We start from the raw sequence: 17606 nt of genomic DNA, 5'->3' as shown, positions 1-17606 counted from the left end.
AACTAACCCTACTTAATGTTACTGTAAATTTTCTTAATTTCCCTTCAAACACCGTACACAATAGGAATTCAAATAAAATGTAATGACAAATTAAGTAGAAAATGAAATTCTTTACAAGTAGGCATGTTTTATAATGTTCATATCTACATACCTGCTAATCGCATTTTAAACAAAGAACTTACTTTTTTGAGATGTTTGTACAGGATGCAGAGACGTGCCCCTTACAGTGGAAACATTGAGCTTGTGTTTTGTTTCCATTGCACTCAGCAATTTGACATCTCTTCTGCTTGGTTACTTGAAGTAATCCAGGTACAGACTGTTTGGTATGATTACCATCCTTCTTTAGTGTCTTCATCTCCAAACGCAGTTTCTCTCCTAATGTCAAAAGGAATTGGTGACGAGTGATCTTCTTCCCCGTTACCAGCTTGTAGAGGACGAAAGCATTTATAGCTTCCAAATCAAGGATATTATAGAAAATTTGTACTGGCCATCTTCTACTCGCAGCTTCACTGAGTACTTACGTGCCATCTTGTTGATTACATCAACTCCAACCTTTTGCTTATTGTAAAATAAAATTGTCTCAGGCTTTTTCTTCTTATGGGTGATATCGGTGTGAGCATGAGAGTGAAGGCTGCTCAAAATAAGGACAGTTTTGTTCTTAGAATGATACGCCGTGTGCGTGATATCATCTTCAGTTTTCAGTACAGTCGTACTGCATAGGTCCCTTCCATCGATTTTTTTTTACTGAATCTGGAACTTCTCTTTTGTTGTTACGGATAGTTCCTACCAAATTGATATATTTTTCTTGAGATCACGAGCGAGGCGTAGGGATGTCAAAAAGTTGTCACATGTGACATTCAATCCGGACATTCAATATGTGACTATCATAATGTATGCAATTGTCAAAAATACGCATTGTAGGCATTAGGGTCCAAATGACCCCTTTGAGGTTTCTAGGTAAAGTGTAAAAAATGTGCTATATATAAATGCTCTTAAGTGTCAAAATAATATTAAGTCAGAGTGTTGGTACAGTGATAAAAAGTCGTGACGTCTAGTGATTACATTTTCATAACTTTAGAAATTAAAACAAATTAATCGTCCAGATGGGTCAAAATGACCCCTCCGATGCTTCTAGTGATAATCATGTACAAGGGATCACTTGAAACTTTTGTCTAAATTGCAGTGTAGTTCTTGCACAAAAAGGTATTTGTACATATTTGTCATGCTTTGATGTTAATACTGATTTTTATTACGGAATTGTTAATGTTTAACTTTACCACGGTTACTTTATTTTCCGTATCGCTGTGAAACTGGTATTTGCGCAATTTTGAAAAAGGAAATACAAGGGTATAGAAAGCTATAGGTTAGGGTACTTCTTAACTCCCCAGCTTATCACATCACAGTGAAATAGATTTTAAAAAAAGTGAAATGTAGGTTTTTACAAGGATTTTGCTTAAATGTTCTATAAATATTAATACATTTGTATATATATAGCCACTGTTGTACAAGGGCGTTCTTTTCACAACCTGAGCTAAGAAAATTCTTCTATTATCATTTCCTTTGATATTATGCTTAAATGAATGTAAAAATCGCAATTTCAAAGAATTTACATACTTTCGATCAAAATTTGTTGAACAGTAATATTGGAATAGAGAAAGTGGGAGGAAGCGGAACTCTGAGAAAACCACCACACAAGGCGTTTGTCCAGCACGATGCCCACTGGACGAAAGCTGGATGGAACCATTACATACATAACACTTTATTATTATTATTATTATTATTATTATTATGTTATTAACATTTTTAAAGTTGCCCTTAAATTAGGCAAAATCTACTGAAAAGTTTGCATCTCGGGGAGGGGGTCCGTACCTCCAAGACACATCTCTGCAACTACCCAAATTTTAAATGAAAGTGTTCTACTAAAGTGTCATGTAGAAAGTATTCTACCATACGCTTAAAGGAAAATAAGTTTAATGAAAACAAGTGAATATCATTGAACAGTAAGGCATATAATAAACTAACTTTTATGATATGCAGAAGTAATTATAAAAGCTCAGCTGCAAAAATACCTATACAGACCATAATTAAATGAGCTCTGAAATACAAAGTAAGAAAATAGGGTATAAGATTCACTCTACAGAGCAATTGTCACTTAAACAATATACATATACTATTTCGATAATAGGAATAAGACGAGAAATGTTTACGATAATATTCGTCTAGTTTCGATTCTTATTTCCAAAGCGAAACTATAATTTGAGATAGCATTGTCCAGTCTCGAATATAAAATGTTAATTCTCTTCCCGACTTGTTATGTTTTAGAATCGTGATGAGAAATGCTTCTTCTCTTTGGCAATATTAAACCAAACCGAAATATTCTTGCTAAATTTTACTTGCTGCTTCTACTGATATGATCAGAGCAATAATAACCTCATAACTTTTAATATTCTGAGAGGTAATCATCATTACTATTTTTAATTATTATTACTCTTATAATCCCTGAAGATTTGAGAGATCAAGTATTGCAACATCCGCGTGTTCAAAATGTGACCATAAAGTAATTGTGTGTCATCACCGATCCATCGCCACCAAAAATCTTTAAAGTAAAAACAAATACTTGCGCAACGTGTATTCGATCCGAGTACATCCAGTTTACTGGTAGAACTCTGACCAATGAACCACGTTCACTACATAGTAACTAATACGCGTTTACTGTGTTCACGGTAGGTTTGTTTGCCTCCACTTACAAAGTTTTACGTTATATATCTTCGTTTCAGAACTTATTTCCTTTTTAAATTTAAAATAATTTTAATGTTAAAAAATTTGATTTAGATGAAAAATGAGAATAATCACATTGTAAATTATAAATTTAAAATTTTCTGATAGCAAATATTTGAAGAATGCATATATATGGCAATATATGAACTAATTTTGGTATATGAACTACTTTGGTGTATGAACTATATATATAATACTTATGACACTATGCCCGCACGCCGTACGTTGTTCGTATTTTGTGCTGCAGGACGGCCCTTCAATGTTATGTTATGGCTGTGGGGACGAGGGTTTTTTGGTGTTTTTAGTCCCATATTTTCTCTTAGTTCTTTCAATCCATGAAAATGTTTATAGTAGGTTTTGAAAGAATGTATCTTTACCTTCTCGAAACTATAAATAGTTTTACAAAAAATCTTTATTTCTGGGGTTTATTTGCCAAAACATACAAGCATGATCTTAGTACAAAAATATTCCCTGATTTGCTGAAATGGATTGTTAGTAATTATATAATAATATTTCTGGTTTTCTACATTGCCTGTGGATCCAGCGTAAACCTCACAGTTGAAAACATTACCAGCAACGTATAAAATCTACAACTTTATATCATGTTTATTCGGTATGCTTTTCACGTACACTCGAAACTGAATACGTCAGCGAAATGGGAAAATGCCCTAATCAATAGTATATTTCGTCCTGGGATGAATCTGCTCCTACGCGGTTTTACTAAATAATCTAGTTGTGGCCTTACTTTGAACAGGGGGTCATGGTATGGTTTATCTACAGTTACAAACTTTGAATTATCATTCAAATGAAACGAAGAATATTGATATAAACCTTTCGCCTATCATCAAGTTTCTTGCAAAACTCTTTAGAAAAAAATTGCTTTCTCGACCAATTATCCTGTAATTTCGATCGGTGAGCAACATACGTATGAGAATAATTGCAAAAAATAATAGAGTTCATAAATTTTCACAGTAACTCACTTTTGCCACATAGAACGTGGTTTCAACTTTCCTTGACGACGCAGCAACTGAATTTTATCAGCAGCATAACGATTCGTTTCCGATTCCACCTGTTTCAACATATCTTCTCCAAAGAAAATAGATAAACAATCTGACGGAGTACATGAAGGATCAAGAGCAACGTTAAAGCTCAGAGTTTCTTCGGAAACAGGCAAACACCGTTGATCATCACGAGAAGACAACTTTTTTCATTTTCGTGTACACTCCTATGTGATGGACGTGTACATGGATCATTCTGCAACACAGAATTATCATTACTCGACCCAGAACTACCGTCGCTTTCATCCTAACTGAAAGTCTGGATCTTCGTCTCCTTTTAAAACAATGCCACTTATGTCAGATCATGACAATTCACCAAGCACGTCTATAACATCGTCACCATTCACATGCTCACGGCTGTGTGTGGAAGTCATTTTATCAAAGTGCCATTGTCAAACTCAAATAGGAATCAGGAAATACTGAATACTACTAGTGTTGATATCTGTTGGCTCTATGGTTAATGATACACTTATCTTCAATGCAACAGGGACGAATGCCGTGTAGGGTACGTGTAAGGCCATTATATTGCATTTAAAATGCAAAACCTACATTGTACGGGCAACGTGCAGGGACACAAAATATTATCAACGTACGACGTACGGCAACGTGTAATAGGCCACAAAAATGATTTCACGCCATTTGATAATCTCCCGTGCAATGTGATCATGTAGTAATTGCGAAAGACATGAAACAAAAAGAGAAAAAGTAAAAAAAAAAAGATAAAACGATGGTACGTAGAAAAGAAAGAGCGAGGAATGATGTGAAGAAACAGCAAATTCTGCACAGTTATAAAACGAAAACTTTTAATAATTTGAGAAAAGGTAATTTACCTAAAATGAAAGCGATATTGCATCGCTGAACAGCTATGCTGATACGCGGTATGATAAAATTAGTAACCCGTTTGTCGCCTGTAACGTGTGCAATACGTTGGCCTACTTCTTTGATGAAATTTATACCTTCGATGCCCCAAGTATCGCGCGATTCAATGCCACGGTCACCAACATGTACCTATCAAGTAGTTCTTTTTATTTTCGTCTTTCCTCACATTCTGTGAGGGCTGCAATAGACTAATGTTGGATGACGCGAAAGTGTCACTGCAGGTGAAATCTCAGAGAACAATCTTTCCCCCGTTTCCATGGTACCAGCGTCATGCTATCTGCTCTTTTGCCATCAGATCTATTACATTGCGGAGGTAAAACATGTATCCAAGCACCTGAAATTGGAGATGAGGAGGCGTGAAGTCTGGCCTTTTGCCTTGGCTGTCTGCTTCTTGTAGTATCACTGTTTGATGCAATTTGATATGGACGTCCCAAACTAATTCTGAACTTCTGCCAGTTACTTCAGGAGGACTTAAAATAACTAGGTTAGACCAGTCAGATATGCTGGCCTCAACATCCAATTCTATGTAAGGCCCATTTTCTTGATTGAGGTGTATCTTAATGGTATGGCTGGACCCATAAAATGACGCTAACTATGCAAGATACGCCAAATGGACGGCCCGACGAATACCAAAACATTCAGAATCAACTGGAAAGGAGGCCTGTATCCTTGCGTTATTATTTAGGTTACAGTTGAATAAGGATTCTCGCCCACTTTTCAGAACAATATCTCTGCAAACTAGCAAATAGACTACAGACGCAAATAGAACAGCAAATGGACGAACTTCTCTAGCAAATAGACTTCACGCCAAGAAGGATAAAACTGTAAAGAATATATTAATCTTGGAATGGGGAACGACGCACGAAGAATGTAAAAAGCTGAATGTGCTAAGACTAGGGCCAGACGTGAAAACAAAAATCTAACTTTTTAGTTTTCTCGACTAACAAGTTACGTGCTACCTCAGGTGGAAAGGCTTCACCAAGAAGAAAGTCTGAAGAGGTTGTAATAAGTTGTATTACTGGTGCTGAATTTTTAAATTGTGAATATAACACTCTCATTTGATCTTGCGAAATTTCTAAAGGTCCTACTTCACACTTGATTAAATTTAAGTGTAGTTCAATGTCTACTACCATAGTTCGAATATTGTGTAGCTCACTCATAACTGTATCAGGATCTCTTGCTATAGTAGCACCATCTAGGTGCCAGAAATTTAATTCTGTGTTGATCCTAAACACTATAGACTGAATTGTGATGACGAACCAACCAGGACCTAAAGGATCGACTTGTTGCACTTCACGTTGCGAAAGTATAATGTTATCACCTAGGAACAGGTTACTTGGGAAACTTATTTCTTATTTCTTTTATCATGATATAAATCAATGATCTTTGGCATAGTTAATATTAATAACTTGAGTTGTTCTTAGACCTTTGGTTCAGAAGCTTGTTTTATTCTCCACACCAAACCACAAATATGACAGATTTAATTCTCATACTCTGCATTTGTTTCAAAGCAGTCGCCATTACCTGATCAAAGACTTCGGTCTGGCACGATACATTACAATACGGACTATTTAAAATGTGAAACTTTCGAAAAGGCATTTCTTTTTTAAGGACCATGTCGTTTTTTTCAGAACCCGATTAGTCGGGGATCATATGATTCAGGTTGTTCTGTACTTGTATTCATTATATATGTATCATGAAATTTCAGCATTATTTAACAACTGTAACCGTGATAAATTGATATGGCATTAAATTGATATGCTTGAATGAGAGCCTCAGTATGCTGTGTCATCAAATCAAGCTGACGGATGAATTCCTAAGGAGTCACTTGCCGCGCTGCATGTATGCGAACCCACAAAACAATCACACTGTGTGATGGCCGTGACGAAAACGGTACTGAACAATTATACCTCCAGTTTGATCAATGTCCAGAATGCAGGAGAACTTTTATCTCTGTGAGTAACCGTACAGATTTCTCTGTAAACATTGGAGTAAGCAGTACATAAACTTTGGGGAAGACGCTAACTGTCAGAGGTACTTGGCTGGATGGAATAGCGAGGAGTCCGGGCAATCTCCCTCTGAAAATATATATAAAAAGTATTTGTACATTACATATTTCTTTATTTTAGTTTTTCTATTAATAGTTTTCATTTTTCTTTTGGGACACACGGTCACTTTGCAGTTTGTTTGTTTTTTCGAACAATAAAATTGAACCTTGTTTTATAATTTTAGTTAAGTTTAAATGGTACCAAGTGTGTGTCAAGAACAAAATAATGATACAGATAGTGTGAAGTAAATACTTAGAAACAATAAAGTTTTGAAACCAGGTTTTAAGCCTACTAGTCTACATCTAATGTAAATGAAGCTCAACAATGTATATGCCTAGTTAAAAAAATAGTTGAAAATTATGTTTTCTTTTACAGCTAAACTAAAGTCACTTTGCTTCTCGCTATCTACAATGACAATTTATTACTTTACAGTTTATTCCACCTTCACCTTCATAGGGCAAACAATTGCCTGCCCTTTTCCACAATTTTAAACAAACATTTGTGCTTTTTTTGTATTCACTTTGTCTAACATTGTTTTGTGGATATAGGAAACTTACATGATTGAACCTCATCTAGGTGATAATTGACCTAAGATACTTGAGATATTGCGGGGACGGAAAACGTTTTACAAATATTAGGAGGGACACCTTCCCGGGGTCCCCGGTGGGACTGACGCCCATGTCTGTAAGACCATTTAGAAAACACGACTATATGTTACTCAGTATGCCCACGACGAAGTTCATACGAACATTCCAGCGTGAGTCGTTTCAGGTTTTGAGTCATTGAAATTAGGCTAACAGAGATGCTTGCAGCCAATCCACTATTGAGGAGGCACCGTTCAATTGTCGACAGAAACTACTCAACACAAATTACCAAGATACAGCCTCGAGTTATTACTGTAGACGACACCATACAATCTATCACGTCCAACTGAACAATATTTCTGCCATCCAGTGGGATGATCAAATTGTCCATTTCAACTTCCGATCTCCTGGCTTATACTTTTCTGCTTTATATGGCTTCCAGACACATGTGCCACTACCATTGTGGTGTCATATTGCAGACCAATTGATGAGGTACGATAAACTGACTCCAAGCCTTCCTGCAAAGTAGATAGATGCTGATCTACTCAAGGGAGACATCACTGAAATCGTAATTATTTGTATGCCATTTTAAGGTGATATTCTATTTTTGAGTCCCTTACATGTGTAAAATTTATAGAAGAAATATCAATTCAGATTTCAAAAAAGGAATATAATTACAAGTAATGAAAATATATCCCGATCCTCCCAATTAGGTAGATATACATAATGCGGAGTACATAAGCTTTACATAAGCTTACTTTGCATTATGCATAATACTTACCTACAAATTTGCTAAAAAGAAAAAAAAAGTTGTTATGAAATCAAGTTTTACCTGAGGAATATATCCAAATTGATCACGTGTAACGAATCACTTTGCAAAACTGTCTCACACTTAAGGCAAACGTTTTTTAAATATGAAGTGTTTCTCCATTGTCCTCGTTTATGCGCATGTCTACATTGTCTGAGGCGCTTTCTTTTTACGAACGCAACCCTGAACTGCCGTACAGGCTCTGTCCTGGTTCGGTTAGATATAATTCTTGCTTTAAAGTGGCCACCTAGCTCAAGCTGGTTAGTTGTTTTTGCACTGTAGATATATGTCATAGGTTCGGGTACGAATTTATACCCAATCGTTTAAGTTCTTCCAAGGTAAACCTGTACCAATAAATTCGCTCGCAATAAATTAGTATAATTTTATTTCGTAATGAAAAATGTACAGAAATAATCAATTTTACTATGCACCCATAGAATATAATAACGCATGTTTTAATTGTAATTGATGTTATTATTATTATTATTATTATTATTATTATTATTATTATTATTATTATTATTATTATTATTATTATTATTATTATTATTATTATTGGGTTTTAAAGGATTATACATTTTCTCTCACATAACAGCTCCGTACATTGTTAACTCGACCTAGAATTTACTTAAGTTGTTCCTTATGTTTGCAAACACGAATTTCCCTACACACAATTAAATTTTCAAAACAGTCATGGAAATATATATGGGACGTTTAACACATTGAACGCCATGTGAGCCATATGTGGCTCACACTAAACTGCTCCGTGAGGCCCCGTGAGCTATATATGGCTCACACTAAAGCTGACCGTGGGGCTCCGTGAACCATATATGGGTCACTCGTTGACTTTTGTTTGACAATTATGAGGTCCTACGAAAAGGATTATTTTATTCAATACGATGTTTTGGGTCAGGTGTGTGACTATATTGCATGCCCTTTAGCTTTTCGAATTATACATACATATCCACGGTAAATATGTGAAAATGTTAACTTGCTGAAAATGAGAAAATGCTACTTTCTTGGAGCTTTACTCAGCTGTGGTACTTTGCACATTAGAATTTAGCATGTTCAAATAATGCGTACTTAGAGACCTCAACAGTCAATATTCCAAGTGTTCTGAACCAGATATGACTCCTGGCGGGAAAAAATGCATGAGCCACACATGGCTCATAGGGAATCAGAAGAACGAATTTACGTTTATGCCCTGTGAGGCACACATGCTGAAAAGTAATGCCACATACTTTCTTATTTTTTTAAGAAATCGCATAAATTTATCCACATGAAATAAAGAAATGCAAATCACCAGAATTTACATTTAGAGAGAACAATAATTATCGGAATTCATCACAAAATATGTTATCGAGGAATACTTTAAACTCAATTTTCGGAACTACGAGAGTATGCTCAAAAATAATGCTACCTATTTCTTTTTTTTAAAGAAACGCTTAAAGTTATCCATATAAAATAAAGAAATGCACATCACTAGAATTTAAATAAAGAGAGAACGATAATTATCTATGTTCGTCACAAGATATGTTGTCGAGGAAGATTTTAAACTGCATAACCCAACATGTATATTGTTTAGTTATTTTAAATAATTTTTAAAATATAGGAAAAATACATGTTTATATAATTGACAGTAAATATATCTTTAAAAATATAAACAATATTAATGAAATGAATAAGCTTTAGCAAGTGCGAAAAATGGTCATTTGATACATACGTCTATTACAATGGTAAAGATTTTTAACATATTAAAATGCGGCATATTATCAAATGATTTAAAAGAAAGTATTACAGGACACTGACTTTTGATTATTTCAAACGAAGAACAATCAATGTAATTTCATGATTTTGTACTAAAAACACAAGAAATAAGGAAAACTTTAATACGCTGCTCCATTTTATTTTTATTATAGCCATTCTACTTAATTTTATTACTCATGAAGTTCACTGTAATTTATGCAAATTGACTCATTACCCTAAGATGACGAAACTCCTCTCACTATATCTATAGCTCTCCTCCTTCGTGTACGTCTGTGTGCGTCAAATCACTGCAATAAAAGACACTACAGTACAAGCTATAATATCACCACCGCCTCCTTCAGCCTTGGTGCATTACCGTAGAACGTTAAATTAAAACAAGTATTATATTGAATTATAAAGAATCTACGAAATGAATAAAGTGTGCTGAAATTAGAATTCTTCAATTAATTTATCATTTTCAAGCATGGGATATTCTTGATGCAGTAAAGAAACATTCAATCTGTATACTAAAGCGACCATCATCTACAGTAGAATGCTAAATATAAAATATAAAAGATTTTTCAGTGTAGAATTAAATGTTAAGATTATATTATTTGATTATATTTTATATATTAGGCTTGTGTTTCGGGAGAGGATTATAGTATGATTTACGACACAATCCCTCAGGATAGTCTTCCCAATGAATATGGAGGTAAAGCTGGAACAATGGAGGAACTAAATGGTAAGATTAATGGTTAGTTTATTTAAAACCATAAAAAATAATAAATTAACATTTTTATTTAAGTTGCATTTCTAACTTAGTCTCCAAGTCACATTTGTATTGATAACGCCTTAAGACGACTGATTAGTTTCATGTTGTAAAAGTGGCATTCGAACTTTCCTATGCTGTTATTACCGGCCTTCATTATTCAGCTCACTCACACGTTTCTTGTCGCTTCCCATCGTCAATAACAACCGTCCAAACTGTTGGTAATTATCGTATTCTTTCAGTCACTTAAATGAGGTCACATATATTTGAATTATACTATCGTAACTACTACTTCTCTGCCACTCCATTTGGTATTTATAAATTGTTTCGTCGCTACAAATAAATATAATATTCTCTTCATTTTACAGTCTATTTCGCATTTGAATGATTTGAACGAGATCAAAAGTAGAATTTATTATTACGAAAAGGAAAATTCAATTTCAAATGGAACTAACTAACTAACTCAATGACTTGTTGAACCCAAAGATTCAATGCCACATTCAGAAAAACTCCCCAATGATTTCTATCCTTAGTCAACTAGTTTCAATACCTAGTTTGTCTTCCTATTTACGCGAGCTATATCTTAATATCGCCCTCACATCTGCATTTATACTTTTGTTATGGTCTTTTTTCCTAGTAGGGTTTTAGTTACGATTTTCAAATTTTCCCTATTTTATTCATTCCGTGTACAAGACTTATCGATCTGAGCCTTATAGATTTAATAATTTAAACAATCTTTGGCAAATGGAAAAGATTAGACAGTCCTGTGTTGTGTCGTTTACGTCATTCTCCATTCCTGTCCATCTTGCATCTGAAAATTTACCTTAGGATTTTGTTTTCTAATACTTTAGTCTACGGTTTTTAAAAGTAAGCGATGGTGTATTGTAACAATATACCACAAGAGGCATAATTATCTTCTCATATATATTTAAAACTAATTTATTCGAAAACATCGCACAAATGGAAGAGTTTAGACTGAATAATAGCACAAATTATTTTCTTTCAGTAGTTATTTAATTTCTTCATGAATACAGTTTCGGTCTGTTAGTGCTGACCTTAAATATTTGAACGGACTCAATCATATACAGGGTGTTAACAAACTATACGGGTAAAAGTTCAATAGGACCTGTGAGGAACACAGTTTGAGAGCTGATTGCTCGAATGCATTAAAAAACAACATTGTAGCACCCGTTATTACGCTGAAGTGGTATATATACGCTGAAGTGAAGTCGAGGAACGCTGAAGTGGTGGCGTATATAAACGGAAAGAAAGTCAAACATACTTCATCCAGAAATGTCTCAGCAGTGTGGAATGGTTGCGGCAAAGATTCCTAAATAGGCATAATTTCGAAACATACTGCGAACAGAATTTTTAGATATACTCTGATTTAAAGGTATGTCCAAGATTGAGAAACGAAAGCCTTGACGTCAGTGAACATGGAATCGGTCGGTGGGAAGTCAAAAACGTTAGAGACTGCCAGTTCCTCTTCTTGTGTTCGGAATAACGTTTGCTGTATTGTTTCAAGATTTAACGTGAAACATACCATGAAAAATTCGTATAAACTCTTACAGTTTGTAAGTGTATTTCATTAACATCCTGTTATGATTTGTAACAGATTTTGTCATAATACTTACTAACGGAGGTTAGAATATGTGCCTTTGGTGTACGTGGCCCCACCATCGATTTCCTTGTGAGAGCATTAAGCGAAATGAAGAGATAACGGCTTGTTCATGATTCACATTATCTCAGTGATGAAAATGAACATGAAATTTCGATGAAAAATCCAACTGTATCTTGACGTAGAACGACATGAACAAACAACGAAATTTGCGTGTTTTAATTCCATCTCATCTTCATTAGAATTGAGGATTGTTTTGATAAAACTCAAAAACCTCCACTTTTGTAAAAATTGTTTTTTTTTTTTTAACTGATTGTGGTTCTTTATTATGTGTCTCACACCATGTCTAACAGAAAATAGGAGGAAACCCAATATTTGCCGTTGTAAAAGGCGGCTGAATATAGCAAATTTTTACAAAACTCAACGTCTCCATTTCCCAAGATTCTGCAATTGTCACATTTTCTCATGATTATTTTCCCAATAGGTGCTTATACCTTTTTGCATCTTTACAGAGTTTTTGGTCTTATTGATAAAAAAGTAATAAAACACGACACAATCACTCTACGAACAGATCACTACAAATTTTGGAGTACTACATTATGCAAGAATACCTCAGACCAGGGCAGAAGACAGTTTTTTTTAATGCGTACATTGTTTCATCGATAGATGTTCAGGTGCTTAAACCTGGAAAGAGAAGTGCTTCTATACTTTTCGAACCTCCTCAACTTCTATCAGTGAATGTAATCACCAAAAATAAGGCTAATGGCGTGAAAAAGTTGCGAATCACAGACTTACGCACACTTATCTTCTTTATCAGCAAATGCCAGATAAGAGGCTGATTGACAGTATCTTTGGCCAGGAATGCGCACAGGATCGGGAATCGACGTTGCCAGGTGATAAAAACATAATTGTGCACAACATCTAATGAAGAAAAGAAAATGAGATTTCTGGGTGCTAAATCAGAATTACTAGTTATTCGTACTTGGAAGGGAAACACCACCACCTACTTTTATTTGTAGAGACAAATTTCAGGATATCAGGAAACAAAATTATTCTAAATGATTCAATTCTAATATTTTTCGGCTTTCCCCAGTTTTTAAAATCTAACAGCAGGTCAATAATTTTGTAAAATGTTCAAGTCCATAGTAACTTCAGAAGCATATTCTGAAGTTACTATTGTACCTGAACTTCAGAAGCATATTCTAAACGAAGGATGTAGGAGAAAAGCAATGGAATATGTTAGTGAGAGACCTAATAAGATTATCGGGGAGGAGCTTTCAAAGATGACGATTGTGTACAATTTACCCATAAAGATTCGAGATGGGCACGAGTCAAGTCAAAAGTAATTTTCTCGAGTGGAGTTCCGAGTCGAGTCGAGTTTGATAAATGGCTCGCTCGTTCAGCTCGTTTTAACTCGTTTTGAAATCATGGCCAGATTAGACTGGAAAGTGAAAGCCATATGTAAGCAGTAACATGGAATACTTTTAGTGATGCTTTTGATAGGGGTGCATCTCTTACTTTTAGTGCATCTCGTGGGAACCTTTTAGTGCATTTAGTATCGTCTCGAAAACAAGACGACAATAGATTTTTATAACGAGACATTTTATGTTATATATATAGGGTTTTTTAGATAAAACGTAAGGAACCTCGTCCTTACATAGCACTTGAGGAAAAAAAAGGAAAGAAAAATTCAGATCCCTCGTCAGTTCAACGTCTCTCACTGTGCATTCTGGAATCTTTCTATTCTCTCTTTTTTCATAAAAAACTCAATATTCACAATTCGCAATTAAATCACAGAACATAAAATAAAATACGTATGATGGTTTCACTTCTGCCTAGTCTAATGTCACGAAAATAATTTTCCACTTCACTGATTATAAAAAAACACTGCTCTTTTTCCTAGAGTTCATAGTTCCTAAAAAAATCTGCACCATTAGTCTTTTTACAAGGATAGTTTTCTAATGACTGTATCCTTCCCTTTATTCACACTAACATCGAAGAACTTCCCCGGAGTTACTGGAATTCCTTGGATCTCGTCATCGTCCACACAGATGGACAATACATTCGTCATCTAGATCAAGTTCGTTGTAACCTAACGATTTAGACAATTCAGGCTTAGGGTTCTCTTCATTCTGGACACTGAATTTAGCTCTTTTGAGAGTTCTAAGTTCCTCTAACGAACAAAATCTCGGGTCGATATTAGAATTGGATGGTACTAGTTCCTGTCTCTCGCGATGTTCCTCCCGTTTCTTGCGGTCAACTCGAAATAGTAGCTACAGTTCAAACTGGTTTTGTCTGAACGAGGTCTGCAAGAAGTATACACTGAGCTTCTCTTAGGAAATGTTTTTTTTTTAAATAATCCTGTCTGTCAGAGAAATGTGCTGCTTAACCTCAGAGAGATTAAATAAAACTAAAGTTGAATATTATGCTAAGAATTTTTTAAACTTCCCCTTCCCCTACTGCCTTTTCTCAGTTTTATTCTAGGGGCATCTCTTCCCCTTCCCACCATTTCAGGAATTCTCTTTACAAAGTCCTCTTTCTGTTCGAGAAGATATTTCACAAAATCTGGTGGACTCATAAAAATTTTCATCTGATCTGTATTGACTTTTACGACCTTGTTATTAATCCTGTTTCTTGCCAAAAATGTATTCGTCGCTAACTGCTTAAACAGAAGTTATGGACCCAGGTCCTTTGGTAATAAACTGCTAGAAATGTTCTTTGGTGCACAGGACAATCCCACCGCTCTTACCCAAACTTTCTGCCCAACTTTAAAAGAATGTTGTTTTCTTCCCTTGTTATAAATTTTCTTCGAAGCCTCGTTCCTCTTCATTTGCGTTATATTTGCCCAATCTTGAGTTGCCTTCATTCTCTTTTTAAGGTTCGTACCAAACTTGGTGTAATTGTGTTCAATAACTTCATGGTACAGCTCGGCTTTTCAGTATTATCGTAGGGAAATCTTCCCTTCCTCCCGTATGTCAACTGAAACGGAGAAAAAACAATGGATGATCAAGTTCAAGAATTTATGGCAAACTCCAAGAATTTATCGCGTTCACCTCTGGTGCGTGAGATCCTTGGTCCAATCCTAACTAGCGCCAAATGAACTTTGTAGTGGACAAGCACCGCGTGCGTGGGTTTCCTCGTTGTGCTCCGGTTTCCTTCCACTATCTTCATTCCACCTTGTTATTGATTTCTCATCATCACCACCCCCTTTAGCCTAGCCCGCATAACAATGGGACGTAAAACTCAAAGATTTAATTTCATTTTCATACGATTTCAGAGTATTCACAGTGCTCTTGTGAACAACCGTGAGTCGTAAATCCATGTCAATCCATCGGGTTGATTGTTATCTGCGATGTGCAGTATTTGCTGTCCATCAAGCGTTATGTGGAAGCTTTTCGGGAGTGGCCGTACGCCAAAGTATATGCAATAACAGCAGGATCACCTCACGAGGGGAGGCCGATTTCAAGCTGGTGGCGTTCGTGTGGTGGTTCCGAGACTCTGTGCCGTATATTTCCGTATAATACGATTCACAGTGGCACAACATACAAGAAAATTACAAGCTTGACATGTTTCTACGATGTGCGACGCCGTGAACTTAGCGTCGGAAAGGGCTACAATGAACATCTTAAAGAATCTCTTTAGTTACGGTGGCTTTAGACTATGTTCGATTTACTGCTCTTATGGTGTTGCCTAAGGAGGTATTATTGCTTGTCTTGTTGTAATCTTACGCTATTAGGTTGCGCATGCACGGTACTATTGAACATTGACTTTGGCTCAATATGACTGAATCAACCTGAATCAACCATATTAAAAGTAAATTAAGTTTAGTTACTTACGTAACATCCATAAGTATTTATTTCATATCAAGCGTAATATATATTAAATATTCGTATTGTATATATATATAGTACAGACATTTTTAACGTATATCTTTAGGATAGTGCAATATTTAACAAGATTTACTGCCAACACATATGAAACATACTGCCATAACAGACAGTATCATAGTTACATTTGAATATTAACGTTTCTGAAATTGCAAGTTAGTTGATCAAACCATGAGAATTTTAATTGTGAACAATTCGAGCTTCTAATTAACCAATATTTTAATCTATACGAAACTACTAGGCAAAGAGTTCAAGTAGTTTACATGATCCTTGCTTTGTCTCATTATGTTTTATTACTTATGTTTAAGCAAATACAGTTATGTTGACTAAACAGTGACCATAAACGATAATATGCTTGTCATTCCAAAACTTTTCGTCAATTGAGAAAGATTAAATAATATCTATTTGTTACTTATTTACCTTTTGAAGTATGAAATTCTTCTGAACATTTGAACAGGATTGTGACCACATATGTTTCGAACATTATTGTGTTACATCAGATTGAAAGTTTCGTTAAATTCTATTAGCAATGAAGATGAGCTGGTAGATGCTTGTTCTTTAGTACAATTACAATATACACAATTCTAGTTTCATTATCTAATAGACATTATGTTCAAATTCATAACATATTTCTTTTTCCTTTCCATTACTAGAGGAATGGTGCAACACGATGAAGAAACATGAAGATTGGGTAATTGAGTTCAGCAGAAAGAGAACAGATGAATCGAAGAGACCAGGCAAATCTATAACATATTGTGATATATTTGGAATGGAAGGGAGTTTTCGTGCTTTGTCTGTTGACTAGACGATCTTTCGTATGACGTCCAGAATATGAATATATTTTTCCTTAATGTAATCGAACTAGTAGAATTTAGAATGGCAAATTTTAAAGTATTAAATTTTAAATTCAATAATTCAGTAAAATATTTAGCGAAAATTGTAAGACGTGCTATTTTGGTCTGATTACTATATTGCTTCTATACCGTTTTTGAATAAAGGTTTCATAAGGAAAAAATATCATTAAATTCTTTTGAGAAATTCTTTTTGTCTTAATTCTGTGTATTAAATTAGGCCAAATATATAGATAAAGAAAATCCAGACGGTCAGAAAAAGTAAGTATTGATATATCATTCTTAGTGCCTGAACAGTGGGTTGTTCGTTTTTGATTCAAATAGAATTTTTTCCTTCCACATACGTCACATTTAATAAATTAACACTGGGATGGGATTTTATGAGTTCTACGAGGGTCACTACGAAAGTTTGGAGATGTGAAATAACTTACATACTTAAAATCAATTTAACACTTACAATTTCTCAAAGTATTCACCATTACAGTATACACACTTTTGCATCCTCGAAAACCACTTTTGGAAGCAGTGTTCCCAGTCTTTTTCTTCAAGTGTTGAAAGTTCATTCTCGTAAGCCACCACA

At 34.9% G+C, this 17606-nt stretch overlaps 1 protein-coding gene across 1 annotated transcript in view; it reads left to right on the top strand.

Moving 5' to 3' along the window:
• LOC145692360 (alpha-tocopherol transfer protein-like) overlaps nt 1–17111 on the top strand; it is a 191745-nt gene extending 174634 nt beyond the window's left edge. The window contains exons 5-6 of the mRNA XM_081767658.1: nt 10538–10643; nt 16829–17111. Coding sequence (XP_081623784.1) covers nt 10538–10643; nt 16829–16980 — 258 coding nt within the window. The 3' untranslated portion in view covers nt 16981–17111. The remainder of the gene's footprint in view (nt 1–10537; nt 10644–16828) is intronic.
• Nucleotides 17112–17606: the final 495 nt, after the last annotated feature.

Source organism: Thermobia domestica, chromosome 8, assembly GCF_964235325.1.
Source record: "Thermobia domestica chromosome 8, izTheDome1.hap1.1, whole genome shotgun sequence".
NCBI lineage: Eukaryota > Metazoa > Arthropoda > Insecta > Zygentoma > Lepismatidae > Thermobia > Thermobia domestica.
The sequence above is the reverse complement of the archived record's forward strand: the minus strand, read 5'-3'. Positions and strand labels throughout refer to the sequence as shown.